This window comes from Gossypium arboreum, chromosome 7 (genome assembly GCF_025698485.1).
Source record: "Gossypium arboreum isolate Shixiya-1 chromosome 7, ASM2569848v2, whole genome shotgun sequence".
NCBI lineage: Eukaryota > Viridiplantae > Streptophyta > Magnoliopsida > Malvales > Malvaceae > Gossypium > Gossypium arboreum.
In genome coordinates, this window is record NC_069076.1 from 96,727,328 (window position 1) to 96,744,692 (window position 17,365).

At 31.9% G+C, this 17,365-nt stretch overlaps 2 protein-coding genes and 1 long non-coding RNA gene across 4 annotated transcripts; 2 read left to right on the forward strand and 1 right to left on the reverse strand.

Annotated features, from left to right (window-relative positions):
• The first annotated feature begins 1,799 nt into the window (after positions 1-1,799).
• On the forward strand, positions 1,800-5,159 carry LOC108467149 (L-Ala-D/L-amino acid epimerase). 2 transcript variants are annotated; one of them, XM_017767701.2, is made up of 7 exons: positions 1,800-2,593; positions 2,669-2,779; positions 2,866-3,082; positions 3,179-3,512; positions 3,643-3,704; positions 3,799-3,871; positions 4,794-5,159. In XM_017767701.2, coding segments are annotated over exons 1-7 (1,275 nt in total). In that variant the 5' UTR covers positions 1,800-2,116; the 3' UTR covers positions 4,795-5,159. The 2 variants fall into 2 exon arrangements, with proteins under 2 accessions (XP_017623190.1, XP_017623197.1); XM_017767708.2 differs by having other exon boundaries at positions 3,643-3,696.
• A 2,644-nt stretch (positions 5,160-7,803) lies between these two features.
• On the reverse strand, positions 7,804-13,556 carry LOC108455467 (kinesin-like protein NACK1). Its single transcript, XM_017754042.2, has 15 exons — positions 13,367-13,556; positions 12,407-12,749; positions 12,240-12,326; positions 12,036-12,136; positions 11,757-11,873; positions 11,571-11,652; positions 11,417-11,484; positions 11,269-11,328; positions 11,003-11,127; positions 10,271-10,469; positions 10,057-10,167; positions 9,867-9,959; positions 8,814-9,770; positions 8,395-8,717; positions 7,804-8,307 (listed from the first exon to the last, which is right to left on the reverse strand). Exons 2-15 carry the CDS (start codon positions 12,642-12,644, stop codon positions 7,980-7,982), a joined length of 2,889 nt encoding a protein of 962 aa, XP_017609531.1. The 5' UTR covers positions 12,645-12,749; positions 13,367-13,556; the 3' UTR covers positions 7,804-7,979.
• On the forward strand, positions 10,279-11,552 carry LOC128295128 (uncharacterized). The gene is made up of 2 exons (XR_008285445.1): positions 10,279-10,421; positions 11,022-11,552. It is a non-coding gene; the product is annotated as an uncharacterized LOC128295128 (long non-coding RNA).
• Positions 13,557-17,365: the final 3,809 nt, after the last annotated feature.

Genomic DNA, 17,365 nt, shown 5'->3' on the forward strand with positions numbered 1-17,365 from the left:
TGAGTTTGTAACACATGAAGAATATTTGAGTGTGATTGAAATAATTTATGCAAATTAGATTAAGGAAATTATAAATAATTTTGTTATATCAAATCATTAGTAAATCAAAGCTAATAATCTCCCTTTTTATATAACAAAATTTTTAAAAAATTTACTTTGTCTCCCTAAATCGATGTTATTTTTAAGATATACTCCGTTTTATAGAACACTTTTTAAACACATTATTTTTGACAAAATGTTTAAAATTTCATAATAAAAACATTTAGAAAAAAATTTGCAAATCAATATTCAAAGAATGAATACTAGTTCCTTTTAAATTGAAGATTATATTTTCCCATTGATTTTAAGTAATTGCTCAAATTTTATTATATTTCTCCCCCTTTTTGGTATATAAAAAAGATTGAGAAAAATTGTGTAATATACCAAGAGAGAAGCATTTGAAAATCAAAGCTGATGGGAAAAAAATAGAAACAAAAAAAACCACAAGAATAAAAAAAGCAAAAATATGCATAAACAATATATAGATTAATGAGAAAGCATCCTATAGATAAAGCATCAAACCATAGAAAATCATCCTTAACATCCCAAAAGAAACATAAACATCCTAAAAAAATATTTACCAACCAAAGCAAACATAAGCTAAACAAATCCAAAAAGAGCCATAAACACCCAAAATAAAATAAAAACACCTATCAAAGATCCGATGGTGGTTGAGGTGAAGGCAAAAATTGGGATAAGAGCATCGCTATTTGCTCCTCTAATTCGATAAAGTGGACTTCTACTTGACGTGACAACTCATTAAGCCAAGCATCTAAATGCCCGATAAAGGTGTTGACATGATCGAAGACGCCATTTATAGTAGAGAGAAGCGCGAGAGTGCGAGGACATAATGGCAGAGCTATGGCTAGAGCATCTGCAGGACCGCCTTGGGCCTCAGAAGGTTGTGCCTCGGGAGCATGCTCTTCGCCATGTGGGTGGTCGTGATCGCCTTATTCATGACTGTCACCTTGTGAATTTTAAGCGTAGCAGTCAACCCCTTGCTTGACCTATTGGCCATCCTTGAACTCATAGCCACAATTAGAGAATGTCCCCTTGCCAATAGAACTTTTTTATAAAAATAACCTAAATAATTTAATTAATTATTAAAATGACCTACATTTTTAATTAAGTACAAGAATGACCTGAAATTTACAGTAAAAATTGGTGGAGCCAAATGATTTGAAGCCACCAACATGCCACGTCAGCAGGGAGCATAAAAAAATTAATTTTTTGTTGGAGCCATGTAAAATGGCACTACCTGTATAAATACCAGGAAAATATTAAAATTTCTGAAAATATGAAGGGACTTAAAAAAAATTAACTATTTTCTGGTGGAGCTAATTAATATGGCGCCACTAGATTTCCTTGCCTGCCATGTCAGTTTCCTTTTTTCTTTTTACTTTTTTTTTTACTTTTTTTACTTCTTTTTTTTTTATTTTTTGTCTTTTATGTTTATTTATGTTTATTTTATTTATTATTATTAACTTTAAAAATTTAAAATATATATTTGAAATATTTTATTAATATATATTTTGTAAATTTTAAATATATATTTTAAAATTACTTTTTAAATTTTAAATATTATTTTTAAATATTAAATATATTTTTAATAATATAAAATATTTAAATATTTTAAACTTTAAAATTTGTTATTAGTTTTATAATATTTTAAATATTATATAATTTGTTTTATAATATTTTAATTAATAAAATTAGTTGATTAAATGAGTGAATAAAATCAATTGATCAAAATCAATCAGTATGATTAGATATGCGAATTCTAAAGTGAATATGAAAATTGAAAATCAGGGGAGGTAATATTTTTAGCTAATGTATATTTAATTAGAACAAGAAAACTGAGGAGGTGGCCGGCGAGAACTGTCCAAACACATGTATCGATCCAAGTCCAAACTCATGGAAACTGACAAGTTCAATTTAAAATAAGCATTTCATTTCAACGACTTCCACCATGTTGATCAAACAAAACCCTTTTGGAACAGTAATCATCTGCAATGGTTATGGTGCCTGGCTCAAGTCCGCAAACTGATCCAAGTCTCTCAAAACAAAACCCCAGGAAATGTTGTCTCAATTCGCCCTTTCTTTTTTCAGTAAATCCCCTTTAAATTCCTCAAAACCCCATGAACCCCTCAAATTCCAGCTCCCCCTTTCCAATCTCTATGTCAAGAATTCAATGAAGGCCCCTGTTACTTCTTCTTCATCAAATTTTGGGTTCAAGGAATTGTTGGAAACTTTCACGGTGGAAGTTCAGAAAGCTGAGAACAAACCCCTAAATGTTCCTTTGGTTGCTCCTTTCACCATAGCCACTTCTAGGCTTGATAAAGTGGAGAACGTGGCAATCAGGATCGAGTTGAAAAATGGATGTGTTGGTTGGGGTGAGGCTCCAATTCTGCCTTTTGTTACTGCAGAGGATCAACCTACTGCTATGGCTAAAGCCAAGGAGGCCTGTGACATGCTCAAGAATTGTTCTTTCTTGACTCTTGAGGCAGTGCTGGGGGAGATTGGTGATCTTTTACCTGGCCATCAGTTTGCTTCAGTAAGTTTTTTTTTAGTCCTCTCTATGTTTTTGGTTGTTCTTTATATGTTCATTAGATTGTTCTTGCATCTGAAGGTTAGGGCCGGAATTGAGATGGCATTGATTGATGCAGTTGCTAAGAGCATTGGTCTTCCTCTGTGGAGATTATTTGGTGGAGCTTCAAATACAATAATCACTGATATAACAGTTCAGTTTCTCTCCCTTCATTGTTTGTCTGTTTCTTCCATAATTGTTATTTTCTATCTGTCAGCTTCAGCCCTCTATATGTGCAGATTCCTATTGTTTCCCCGGCTGAAGCTGCTGCATTAGCTTCAAAGTATCACAAACAAGGATTCAAAACTTTGAAGCTTAAGGTAGGAAAGAACCTGAAAGCTGACATTGAAGTTTTACAAGCAATTCGTGCAGTTCACCCTGATTGTTCATTCATCTTGGATGCTAATGAGGGATATAAACCTGAGGAGGCTATTGAAGTTCTTGAAAAATTACATGGTAGAGAATGTATGATAGAAAATATAAGATTCTGCACTATGTGTATTACCTATTATGAACTATCTTAAGGCTTTATTGTTTTTCTTTTCACTACAGAAATGGGAGTGACTCCTGTTCTTTTTGAACAGCCAGTTCATAGAGATGATTGGGAAGGTCTTGGTCGTGTTACTCATTTTGCAAAAAGCAAATATGGGGTATCTGTTGCAGCGGACGAGAGCTGTCGGAGTTTAGCTGATCTTAAGAAAATAGTGAAGGGAGAACTTGCGGATGTTGTTAACATTAAGCTTGCTAAAGTTGGAGTCCTTGGTGCTCTTGAAATTATTGATTTGGCTAGGGCAGCGGGACTGGATCTCATGATTGGTGGTATGGTGGAAACCAGGTTGGCCATGGGCTTTGCTGGTCATCTTGCTGCTGGCCTTGGATGTTTCAAGTGAGTATCATCATCCTTGTTAAAGAAATGACAACCATAGCTCGCCAATGTTATATATCAGCTTCCTTGAATGTGACTAGCATTTTAATGTAATTTGTTTCAAGTTTTAACTTGAAGACATGGTGTGCAGATTTGTTGATTTGGATACTCCCCTTCTCTTGTCTGAAGATCCGGTTCTTGAAGGGTATGAAGGTATTATACTCTTGAAGTTGACAGTGTGTCTGGTTTGTCTGGTTTCTATGGTAATAAATTTGATATTTGACTATGTTTTATTTCTTGTCACTAGTTCATGGAGCTGTTTACAAATTCACAAATGCTAGAGGCCAGGGTAGTTTTCTTCATTGGGAAAATATTGAATGGTAGGCCCCTAGTTTACCTCCTAATTTGTTGTAGGATGTGCTGGAAACCCAGCAAGCTATAACTTATTGCTGACGTTAGCTTAGAGGTCATTGATGGCTCATTTTTGTTGATTGAAAGCCTCCTGACCATTAAACTGGAAGTTAAATACTCAATCATCATGAAACTGGCAACCATTAAAGACAAGAACTTGAGTTTTGTTGGAGATCAACTATTTCTAACTCAAATATATTGTAGATATTTTGAACTTATCTTTAATTCAATTACATTCTTTGTTTAAAGCAAAATCGATTATTATTATGTAAAAAAAAAATTAGCAATAAAGAAAAACTTGATGAAAATAAAATTAAAGGAAACAAAAAGGAAATATTGTAGAAGAGATGGTATTGAAAATAAACGTACCTTAATAGTTTGAAAAACACATACAGTCTTTGTTGAATAATGGAACCAATGTTAAAATACCAATAAGCAAACTAATATTTGTTCAAACTTCAGTTTAAAAGTACTCTCATGAAGATGCTGTTTTGAATATACGTAAGTGTTGATTATTGAAGATGATGTTTTCTCTAATAAAATACTTACTTCTATCCATGACCCCCCAACCCTTAAATCAAAAGAAAAAATGTGCTTAAGTGCATTCAAACCTACACCCTCTTAGTTGTTCAATAACAGCGGTGTGCACTGAGCTAAAGCCTACTCTGAATAGAGATGGTTTTAAACAGTTGTGAGAAAGAGGTTTCAAGGAAAGAACCTTTTCACCAAAAAAAACCTCTAGAGAATTGAGTTTATTTCTTGTTCTGGCCTACTTTTGTTATTGTAGGGAGATATATATAATTTCATGAAAACAAATAATTGATCTCTGAGATAATGTTTTAGTGAGTAAAAACAAAGTATGTATAGTAACAATGTCATTTTGACTTGCAGAAGTTATATCATTTGGTTGGCTGGTGAATGTTGGAATTCTGAATCAGACTGGTTCGTTAAAGTGGCAAGGCAGACCCATCCTCCAGGTAAAAGTAGCGAATGTGTGCAGTTTAGATGCTTGTAAGTTGGAACTCGTTGGTTTTACGGAAGGATTTTATGTTGTGATTTACATCTGGTTAGATTGCCCACTTAATATGGGACTTTTAACTATTTTAGAATTCCCATTGTAAGGGAGGAGCTATTACTCTCTTAAGGGCTACTGGCTTTGCTCAAACTCTTCAACTTTTGGAAGCTTTGCCAAATCAACCCCACATAACATCCATATCCGCCTGTCTTGGACTCAATCTTACTACTCAGTTTTAAGAATCAGACCTGTGATCTAACCAGCCAGACTTCTAGTTATCAATTCAACCAGTTCCATCTGGTTTGATTAAATAATTCATTAAAAATTTCATAAAAATTTAAAAATATTAAAAAAATAGAAAAAATTGGTTCAATCGATTCAATCGACTTTTTAGTCTAGTTCAACCGGTTTGTATTTGTTCGCAAAGTAACCGGTCTAACCCCTCTTATCAGACCAGTTTATCGACTAATTCTTACTTCTTAGTCCAACCGGTTAGTATAATCCGGTTCAAACAACGTTACCCAATTTAGGTGAATAGTTTATCCTCGACTCAACCTAACCACCAGAGTGTTGTTAAGGCACGCCTTGCATAATGACTTATTTAGCGTTTCAATTTTATGAAACAAAAAATCATTTTAACTTTTAATTTAATTTTTCTGTCTCTTTTAACTTTTGCACTTACATTATTTGTCAAATCACTAAAAATAGAAGGAAAAATTGACATAAGTTAACTTTGTTGACATCGAGAAATTAATTATTTTTTAAATTTTTTAAAAAAACATGTTTTTTTATAAATTTTTAAAATAATTTTACGTTTTTTTTTAATTTTAAAATTTTTAAAAGTTAATTAATTGTTAACGTGGAATCAGTGAAGTTAATAAACATTAAGTTTTCAATTCATTTTGGGGTGATTTAACAAACAGTACAAGATTTAAGGGTTAAAAAAGGCAAAAAAAAATTAAATGGAGAGATAAAATAAATTTTTGTTGAAGGGTTAGATAAATCATTATGCTAAGAAATAAATTGCCTGACTTAATTTCTCTTTAATTTATTTATTTTTCATTATTTTCATTTTATATACCTTTACTAGCAAGATAAAGAGATAATATCAAACATATGAGCATTAACAAGAAGCATTGATCATGAAAAAATTTGAGCATTTAACTCATGACTAAAGTACATTTGGACGGTCACATAAATTGTTATATCAATGTCGTTAAAATTTTAATAGGTCAGTTAATTTCTCCATCCAACAAAAATACAATTTGATTAAAGTTTGAAGGTTGAAGACTAAAGTGACAAAATGATTAAACATTAATGTTTAAAATTATCATTATACATTTGTGTAATTGGATGATGTTTTGTGTAAATACACAAAACCTTACGAAAGTTGTAATAATTTGTGTAATTGATAAATTACACAAGATATAAAAATATATAATAACATGTAATTGGAGTGCTCATTTTAAAAAGCCACCTTAAAATTTCTCATCATGAGGTCGAGTCAAATAATGTAAACTCTTCAATTTAACATGATTTCACCTGTTCAAATCATTTGATGCATTTTCATTCTATGAATTCACCAAACAGAAAAGTTAAAAAGACAAAACTCCGATTAAAGACAACACTAAACTTTAAAAATGTGCGTAACACTCAACACCATCCTTCTCGATTTGTTCCAATACTCTTATCAAACCGAGCATGAAGGTTGAAGGCTGAAGTACAATGTGCTTTTCTTCTTCAAATGAGAACCCACGATCTGACTTCTTAGCTGCAGCTAAGGTTCAAGCTGAAGTGCCATATTGAAGGTGGTAATATCAGTCATAATTAAAGTACTTAGTTCTTGCATTTCAACAATCGGATCATCAAACATGAATAACCTTTTCAGCCACTGGCTGAAACAATTACTTAAAAACCCCATTGCCAAATTAGCTACAAAAGAATTTTTTTTTTTAAAGTATATTTAGAATTCTAATGGTAAAATCAAGATCAATAGTTTTATCTTTTTATCTCATTTTTAAAATTTAAACAACTAAAAGGAAATATATTTAAACAAGTGAATAAAAAGATGATGAACAAGCATTGACATCACCTTGGGCGAGTCATTTGCTTCTTACTGTATAATTTTATTTCCTTGCCTTGCCATTACAATATGAACATTTTCGATAAGGCTTCAAATATTAGTAAAAGTTTGTTCAAGTTGTCGGTTCATCTTTGTTTTTTCAACAAGGATATTAATTCAAAATTTCTTTTTTATTGAGTATCTTGCATCTCACTATTCCTTGCTCAAACATTAGGATAATATGGTGGCTCAGAGCAACCATTACTTAAATCTTTGATTGAGTTGAGAGTCCTATACATATTAGTATTACATTGTTCCTTCTGTTTTTGAGAATGATTGCACCTACATAATAACCCGTCTCTACTTTTTGTTGTTGAAGTATGCTCGAAGACCATTTATGAGATTATTGTAATAGTATATTTATTTACTTATTTTTTTAATAAAAAATTATTAATAATTGTCTTTAGTCGAGTATTATCAGGGAGACAACAATAATACATTGAGATTAATGTGTGGTTGATTGATGACAAGATATTGTCATGGATAGAGATATTAAGCCAACACATTAGTACATTTTAGCATAATAGTATATAGATTAACTCACCGTGAAAATATTTGTTATATTATTATATAATAGTTACAATAGTTCTTATAATGAAAATGGTATATGTGATCACTTTGACACAATCAAATGTCGTCCATAATTGATTGTACTGTAAAGACTAATGTTTGGTATACTACAAAATATGTAATATTATATCGGTGCTATCACATTTGATTTGTTAAATTATATCTCAAATCAAACCTAAGTAGATATCACATAATTTGAAGATCTAATTCCTTTATTGACCTCACGAAGTGTACAAAGAATCTCAAACAATCCTCAATGACAGTGTGCTTGATTCGTCACACCGTGATAAATGAAAGTAGAACATTTGGAGAAAGGCCTCCAAAAAATTCATTTACAGGTATAGAAAGTAGGTCCAAACAATGAGTTGTCTTATAAATTTAGAAGGTTTGAAATTTGATTCCACCCCACAGTCCAAGGGCTCTTATCAGTCGGTAATGCAAAATTGAGCTCAAACATCTCCCTTGACATGTTACCACCTTCACTGAACCCTACAAGCTTTGCCACTATCTGAGCACTCTCCTCTATGTTTTTGACATCATGCGGATCTGTCCACAGCTTGTTTATGAATTGCATCTTCCTTTGCTTTCCTTCCAGGGGTACATCCCATTTAATGTACAATGCATCTCTCTCCTCCACACTCAATCGTGACGTCAACCTCTTTGCGAGGAATTCCCTTTCACGCTTCAGGGCTCTAATGCTGCAAGAAAACAGACAAATTCCATGAAGGGATAAGCTAACACAATCAACTGAAAGCAACAAGAGATGTGTGGTTATGAGAGAGAACCTTGATGACAAGGACACTGTGGGCTCATCTCCTACTAGAGCTGGGCTTGAATTTCCAAGTTCTGCAAAATGGTGCTGCATCCAATTTAAGCGCCTAAGCTCCACTTCCATGTATATTTGGTCGGCAGGATCTCCCCTGAATAACAAATAAAATTGTGTCCTATGGATGATGGAGACATAGCAGACGTCCCATAACTCAATGATCTGTTGCCTTTGTTCCTTGAAGGTTACATACCATGGAACTTGGGGTTCCTCTGGTTCAATTGCACTCTCATCAACCTCTAAATTGTATCCAGCCGCTTCATTAGCTTCCAGCTCAAGCACCTAAAAAACAAGTAAAAGAAAAACTAAATGAATTCCCTATAAATGAATAATAACAAAGAATGCAAGGCCCATCATAAAGAAAGGTCATTATTTTACCTGACAAACAAGTAGTTGCTTCTGGTATTGCAATTTAGCAACTCGCTCTTTCAGCTCAGTTACATATGCTCTTATGCTTCTTACATTCTCTTCAGCTGCATTCTGAAACATCTTCCGCATTTTCTTCATGTTAACTGAACTTTGACGTCTATATGGAGTGCTTTCCTTTGAAGAGACATCTCCAACCTGTTCACTCCTTGCAGGTGTTCCTTTCTCAGACTCTGGGAGTGTCTCCTTAGAGACAATGTCATCATCCTCTGGAGGTCTGTTTTCTTCATTATCAGGCTCCATAATTTGCTGAGAGGTTGATAGAGAGGAGCTTGGAGATTTTATAAAATTTTGCCGGTTTGCAACATTACTTGAAGTTAAAGGAAGCAAATTGTTCTTTATAGACTGATTCTTGGTTTTGGCGGCTGCTTCACCATTGGATTCTTGATTACTGCTTGGAAGAGACATTACCAATTTGTCTATTGACTTCTGAACATTCTCTAACTGCTCCTCAAGGTTAGCTATTGTGCTACCTTGTGAATGAAGTTTTGTTATCTCTTCCTTGAGGTTAGCACTGACACTTCTGTTAGGAGCTATAGCAGTTCCAACATCAACCTCCTTTTTAATAGACCTGACAGCACACATCTCCCTTATTTCTGCCTGCAGCTTGGCAATTGTCTCAGCTGCATCTTGATTACCTAGTCTATGATAAGCCACCTCTTTCTGGAGTACTTCCAAAGCTCGATTTGCTTCTTCTCCAAGCTGCTCTTGAAGGTGTTCAAGTTTACGAATTTCATGCATAAGTGTGAAAGGAGCAGTTGATGACTGCCTCATAGACTGCCTTAGCAATGTTTTCCTTGTTTTATCATTATGGTCTATTTCCTTCCTATCGAGTTTCGGTGACAACACATCAGAATAAGACAAACACTTCTTCATTGATGGACGTGGTAATTCAATTGGGTTTGAAGTCTGAATAGTTATATTAAACAAACAAGAAAAAGTTAGTTAAAAATATTCAAAAAGGAAGAGAGAAAGTAAAGAGAATAAGGAGATATAGAAGGGAACCTGTTGATCATCCTGAAGTTTTCTGCGTAACTCATCCACCTCAGATTGTGCAAGATCTCTTTGGCGCTTAAGTTCTTCAATTTCCATTTCCATCTATAAAGCAAAAACAGAAAACGTGATTATATATGGGTTCAGTTTCATTTGCAATATAAAACAATTCCAAATGAAACCAACTTGAATCGCTTATTACCTGTTGTATTTTTAAGTCTTTCTCCCTAGATAGATCAGGGGTTCGAAGCTCTGCTTCTAGCCTGGCTACTTCTTTCTGAAGATGTTTGACTAACTGTTTATCTGAAATAACCTTTCATGCAAAGAGAAAAATGTATTCATGTCAATTCACTTAAAAGTTCATGCATTTGGAAATCCATGTCAAATCTCATTAAGCAAGAAGGAAAAGTAAGTACCATATTGACTTGCGCATTATTTGTCACTTCCTTTGCCCGGGTGGCAAAGAAGAGAGTATTACGAGATTGCTCAAAATGACTTAGTGCTGGACTCAAAGTACAAATGATGGCAGTACGTGCATTTCCACCAAGTGAATGCTGCAAAATACGAGTAAGCTTCGAGTCTCTATACGGTATATGACCACTTCTTTTTCCAACACTGCAAAGAGAAAAAAATTTCATTGACACAAGGGACAAATCAATCACGACTGCAAGACGAAATTGTTCCTTCAATCTAGAGAAGTTCTTTATTAGCATTAATAAACTAGACATTAGCAAAAAGTTCTAATGAGCACCTAGAGTCGAGAGTATCTTTAAGAAGTTGTAGTTCTGCACAAATTTTGACAATAAGATTAGCTTAAGAAGATGACAATTTGCAGATAATTTTGCATAAGTATTTATTTTACGGTTAAGTATTGAACAAGTAACATTTAGAGACATTAATGTAGTTTCCTTAGATTTTGGCAAAACAAAAGGGTAGTTCAGTCAGATGCAAGAAGGGTTAAAAGGTGGTTGTAGATGACAATCAAATATTACAATATGTAACTTTCTTTTTTTTCATTGTTCTTCTCACATGCATCATAAGAAGCCTCTATTGCAGAGTACACTTAAAAAGTTTTAGAACAGATGAAGGGACAAAAGTCAAGAAATATAATGATAGAAGAACAAAAATTTGCTAAGATATATTCTGACCTGAGTTTTCTGATTACAGTTGTCAAAGTCATCAAACTAAGGTTAATATGACAACCTTCCTTCAGCCTTGCACCATCAGCATGAGTTTGTGAAGCTCTTTCACTGCCAGCTAGATCCACAAAGTTCTGCAAGTGTTGATTCAAACAGTTTGCCATCAGGAACAAGAATGTATATATCCTTTTTGGGTACTAAAACAAGTGTGGCTGCGAAGCAAATATTTACTCATTTTACTGGATAAAGTTGGGAAGGGATAAGATCATTCTTACCAGGCTTGCTACAAATGATCTCACACAATCAGAATTTTCACGCAGAGTACTTTGAATTGTCTGCAGTTTTATCCAAACAAATTTATGAGTTAGTTTCCTTGGGGCATTGAGTATATATTAAGGAACCAACAGAAACCATCATTCATACCAGCCTTATTATTTGGTGTGATCGTGAGCTAGTATCATTTAAGGCAGTTTCACCAACTTGCCTTTGAGCTACAGAATGGCAGTAAAACAATTAGCCTAGCATTTAGAAGAGAAGGGGAAAAGTTTGCTATCTCAAAGCGATTTTCTTTAGTTACCTTCACAAATGCTAATTAAATGTCTTAAATGCTGATCGTTGCTAACTGTTTCTTCCACCAACTTCTCAACCACAGTGCCTTTCTGCAGAAAGAGATTAAAACTAAAAATTATAGTAAAGGAAAGTGGATGGTGAAAGCATCAAGTGCTTCATTCATTTGAAAGACTAACTAAAGAGAGGCCATTACCTCTGGATCATCAAGAAGCTTGAGATTGCGGCCAGATTCTGAATTTAGCAGGTCCCTAACATTCTCATTGTAAATTTCTAATCCTGAAATTTTAATGGTAAAATCTCTCTCTGGTGTCTGCAACAATTTCAAATAAACAATAAATGAACTACGAAAAATCACAAGTCTCAACCATCTCAATGCAATGTTTTATGTTAATGCAACAAAGTACTCATATAAATGTAAAGAAAATTACAGGTATCAAGAATAATTAGTTCAATCGAGGGAAACTAATCTCACATTCATTATATGGTGGTATATGTCATTAACAGCCTTCTCAGTTATTCCTCTCATCGTGTATGTCTTCCCACTGCTGGTTTGGCCATACGCAAATATAGTAGCTGTGCCAGAAATTACATAATTGAATTGTCTAATAAAGGGAATAAAGGGCTTATGGACAGGCTTCCCAAATGAAATAGTAGAAAAGAGAACACAACTTAGTACCATTTATGCCTCCCAAAGCAGACAACGCAACAGTCTTCACTCCTTCGTACACAGTTTCATTTAAGCATGAAGGTCCAAAAACTTTATCTGAGAAAACAAAAAGAAAAATCTCAAAACTAATTTACCATGAAACATGAACCAACTAAACAAGTTCGTAGGTAAGTTACCAAATGTGAAAGGAGGAGGCTGAGCTGTGCGTTCTTGAGAAGGATGCTTAGAAACAATGGTGTAGTCATCTTTGCAATCCCATGCTACTTGATCTTTGGCCAGTTGCTCCCTTTTACTCAATGGTCTCAACCTTACAGTAACTACAATCTTCTCTTCCTTTGATTTTGGGCCTCCAGGAGTTGTTACTGGTGTCCTGTCTATCTTCCTGGCCGGGGTTCCTGGAGTTCTGACTGTCATTTTTTTCCTTAATTCCTTCGTGCCTTTGGAAATTAGAAAGACAAAATGTAATGCCGTCAGAACCCTCTCACCTCCCGAGCCGAAGGAAATCGACTGAAATTTTAACTGTGAAATGAATTAGTAGAAACAATTAGCATATTATGAACATATATATTTTATGTATACAAGGTCAACAATTTAAGAACATTTATGAAATTATGGACAAATCTAAATATAAACCTATAGAAAAACATATAAATTACTATTTAATCCAAATTCCAAAGATTAGATGTTAAAGAAGCTGAAGAAAAAAATTACTCCTGAAATTTATCAAGCCTTCATAGTTTATATAAATCAGTTGAAAAAAATTAAACAAAATAGGAAATAATACGAAAATTAAAGACGTGGAAAAGCCGAATCTAACTTTTATTCATATTAAAATACTAGAAACAAAATCAACTAAATCCCAGAGGTAAAATTTGAATTTTCTCTAGCGAATTGGATTTTTTATTTTTTAATCTCTAGGAATCACACATTTTCTAGCATAAAGTTTCCTTCAATTATCTGAAAATGAAGCATTTTCCGATATTTTGAACTTAATTCAGTACTGAATATCAAATTAAGTTCATAAAAGGAAAGTTCACTTCCCTCAATTATTTTCCATATTCAACTCAAATCTTACCAAAAAAAAAAAGAAAAAACAGAAAATTTGTTTCTAAAAAAGATCACAATCCAATACTTACTCAAATTTCTGGATCTAATCAAAAGATTATTTGAGACTTCCAACCAGATAAAGAAAAGTTGAAGAAGAAAAGAGAGAGAGAGAGATTAGGTTTGGAGAAGAGAGAACTTTAGAAAACTTTGTCTAATGGAAAAAATGAAAAGCCATTGAAGTGAGAGAGATGGGGGAGTGGCCAATAGATTTGAAATTTTAGAGCCTAACGGCTAGTTCATTTTCTCAACTATTTTTTTTAATTTATCGCGAGATACTCTTCTTTTTATCGTGTGAGAACTGAGAGAAACGGACCTGCTTTTCTTTCATTTCTAATCTTAATAAACGGTTTTTAAATTTAATACTTAACAATAATTATTCTATTGACGTCATTGGAGTAAAAACTTATAAGGTAAATTGTACACAAGGTTACTAAATTATTAATAAATTTATGTTTTGGTCACTTAATTTTAAAAAGTTACAAAATGGTTAGTAGACTATTTGAAAATTTTTATTTAAGTCACAAGGCTGTTAAAATCATTATTGTGTGGCTTTCTTCGTTCGTACCACCTGGACCAATTAAAAGCTCTTCTTTCCATTATCTTTTATAGTTCAATTTTTTTTTTATAAAATAACTTTGAATCTCACGAATCTGTGAACCAAAATGCAAAGAACCTTTCTTTTTTGATATTCGACATTGACCGTCAAGTCGACTTGGATCTAAGGTACATCCTTCTACTTGTCAATGGGTATTGATCCACTATACATCAAATTGTCGCTTGGAACTCACTAGCCTAACTTAAAAAAATAATAATAATAACAGCCCAATGACTTAAATAAAAACTTTTGAATTATTCAGTAACTATTTTGTAATTTTTTGAAGTTAAGTGATCAAAACGTAAACTTACTAATAGTATAGTGACATAAATTTATTAATAGTTTAGTAATATTTGGTATAGTTTACGAAACTTTTATAAGGTACACCGACGATTTTTTATTGTTGTTATTTATATTATTATTTAAACCCGATTGAATTGATATCACCAATCAATCAAGTATAAATTCAGGAAAGAAATTACAAAATGACTTTTCAATTTAAAATAAATTATGTTATTCTAAAGTACTTTAGTCTTTTATTTTATTTTTTAATAAATAAATAGTTTGCATATGGTGGGACATGACATTTACATTCATAATATTTTAACTTTACCACTCAACAAAAACTTCATCTTGAAATGTTTTGTATATTTTTATTTTTTTATACACAATTCATTACCTTCATCAATTGTATATATTGATAATGATATTGATTGAGTTAATGTCACAAGTTAATTCGCACCAACCCGAAATTGGTGACAACATAATTATAAACAATTGTAGTGATTTAATATTCTTAATTTAATATATTTAGATATTTAAATTTTATTTTACTCACAATTTAATCTTTTTTTATTTTAATATCTTACATATTACATGTATTATTATTAATTAGTTTCAAAATTATACATTTTATTATTTATTGTATGCTAGTTTTAAACACATTCCTATATTTTAAAAACATAATTTCTACATGTATACGCATGTGATAAAAATTTTAATTATTTTATAAAGACGCATAACATTATTTTAAATTTACCTATGAAATTATTTTACTCTACTAGTGGGTGAGCTCCACTAAAAAAATATTAATATTTTTAAGATTTATCAATATTTTAAGATTTTATCAGAATATTTAAAGATTTATTAATATTTTATTTGATAAAATATTTTTTCTAAGTTGAACCTGATGGTAGAAATGCCCGAACAAAGTATAATGATAAAAATCTAATCTTGAATTTTTAGATTATCCTAAAGATTATTGCTACCCATAAATTTTGATTTTAACTCTAATTGAGGGTTTGCCAAATCTACATTCTCAAGAACAAGAGTTTGGAAACAAAGTTAAAAATATATATCCACATTTTAACAAATTTAAATAACAGTATTTTTAATTTTAAAAGGAAAAATACTTATAACACACTTTATTAGTAGAGTTTTAAATTTTACAAGTAAGGCGACAGTGTATAAGTATTATATAGGAGTATGGTAAGATTTTAAAATTAAATATTAAACAAAAGAAACATGTGACAATTTTTAAAATTACTTATAAAATAAAAAATACGCTATCAGTATACTAAATATTTACCTTTAAAAAAGGCATTATATTTTTTCAATTGTATACTTATTTTGAAAATATAAAATAATATAAAGCTCAACTTGGAATTACTTTGGAGTGTGTTCTTTAAACATCTATTAGATTATGGCTAGAGGTGCTCATGGGTCGGGCCCAACCAAAATTTTAGGGTTTTAGGGTTTAAGGTTTAAGGTCGAGTGGCCCGGCTCATTAGCAGGTCTAATTACGGCACGCTGGGTGAATTTTTTATGTAACAATTTTTTTTAAAAATTGATATAATAATTTAATATGGTTTCGGTTTGAATTCCTTCAAGTGCAAATTTTTTTTTTACATTTTATATAAAAAGATAAAATTGGCCTAAAATTAATATTTATTACTTTGTAAAAAAAAATACTTTTGGTAAATTCTAAGTTGATCACGAACTATGGTTACTTTCTTACTCAAGGAAAAGCTAGTTAAAGTAATGGAAGAATAGCCTCGAACCACCAATCATTCCTTAGTTGTAAATTAACTATGAGAACAGCTTGACAATTAATCTTTGTCAGTTGAACAATCTTAAGAAAAACTCCTACGATTTAATTCCTTGATAACCTTATGAATGAGAAGAATCTAACTCTAATCAACAATCTTAATTGTACAGACCTTTTAAATTAAACCACTTAATCTTATGATGTTATCCAACTGCACACCCAATCAAACTAAAAAAATTTATTCTTCAGTAAAAATAATATGACAATTATGAATCAAATTATATTATTAACGACATATTATTCGAAACATCCAACAAGTGACCCTTTTTATAAAGACAACAAGAACAACATAATGAGACGGTCCTATTGTAACCGGAAAAAAAAATAAATATCAAGGTGAAAGAGGAATAAAGTGTGATTTAGAGTCTTACAATTCAAACATCAAGTTTTTCTAGACCTTTAACTAAAATAATTGTTTTTTATCATAAGCTAGAATATAATTTAGCTAGAAATAATCAAAGAACTGTGTTGAAAATTGGTAAACAAAACTAGAATTGAAAAAATTTAAAATAAAAATAAATACATGAATGTTAAGTTGTCGAGACCTGCAAAAATAAAAATCTATTTGAAAATATAAAATTATTAAATAACAACAAGAAGAGTTGTATCTACATAGATCAGTAATAACTTTCTTTTTAAACAAAAACAAGTAAAGTAAATATGTTGGTTTTTTTAAAAAAAAAAATCAAAACTAAATTTAAATTAAAAACTTAGCAAAAAAGGCAATAGTTAAAAGTTGAGGAAAAATCAATAAAACAAAACTCTAACCAAAGGTAAAATCTCCGTTTGATTCATAAATTCGATTATCGATGCAAAGATATCTTTAATGCCTTTACTAAATTAGTTCTAGTTGCTAACTCAACATTGAGCAGCCAATCTCTCCTTATTTATTCAGTAACCAATGTTAGAATAACAGTTAAAGAAGTTGTTAGTCAGCAGTTAAGGTTGTTAGCTAGTAGTTATTAGTTAACTAGCAGTTATAGCCTTCGTGCATGTACTCTATATATGTGAATGTACAGCACTTAGAATAATGAAAAAATACAGTATGAAGTATTCTTAACATGGTATCAGAGGTCCCTTTCTTCCTGGGAACTTCTTTTTGATTTCCTGCGTGTCTTATGTCTTTTTCCAGCCCGTCTATTGAGTAGTCTGCTACACCGATGGCGTCCAATTTTTCTGATGGAGTTTACAGTCGTTTCTTTTCTACCAAGAAGATCAGTGTACTTCTTGATGATAACAACCACCTGCTATGGCATCAACAGGTTCTTTTAGCGATTAAGACGTATAAACTTCAGCATTTTATTAATCCTGGTACTATTCCTCCCT

What these genes read in the sequence shown, in the direction of transcription:
- LOC108467149 (XM_017767701.2), top strand. Translation starts at nt 2,117, where the DNA reads ATGTTGTCTCAATTCGCCCTTTCTTTTTTCAGTAAATCCCCTTTAAAT. An exon ending in CAATAATCACTGATATAACA is followed by an intron (nt 2,780 to 2,865) that starts GTTCAGTTTCTC and finishes CTATATGTGCAG; the next exon opens with ATTCCTATTGTTTCCCCGGC. An exon ending in AGTTCTTGAAAAATTACATG is followed by an intron (nt 3,083 to 3,178) that starts GTAGAGAATGTA and finishes TTTTCACTACAG; the next exon opens with AAATGGGAGTGACTCCTGTT.
- LOC108455467 (XM_017754042.2), bottom strand. Translation starts at nt 12,644, where the DNA reads ATGACAGTCAGAACTCCAGGAACCCCGGCCAGGAAGATAGACAGGACA. An exon ending in CACACCAAATAATAAGGCTG is followed by an intron (nt 11,329 to 11,416) that starts GTATGAATGATG and finishes ATAAAACTGCAG; the next exon opens with ACAATTCAAAGTACTCTGCG. An exon ending in GATCATTTGTAGCAAGCCTG is followed by an intron (nt 11,128 to 11,268) that starts GTAAGAATGATC and finishes CAACACTTGCAG; the next exon opens with AACTTTGTGGATCTAGCTGG.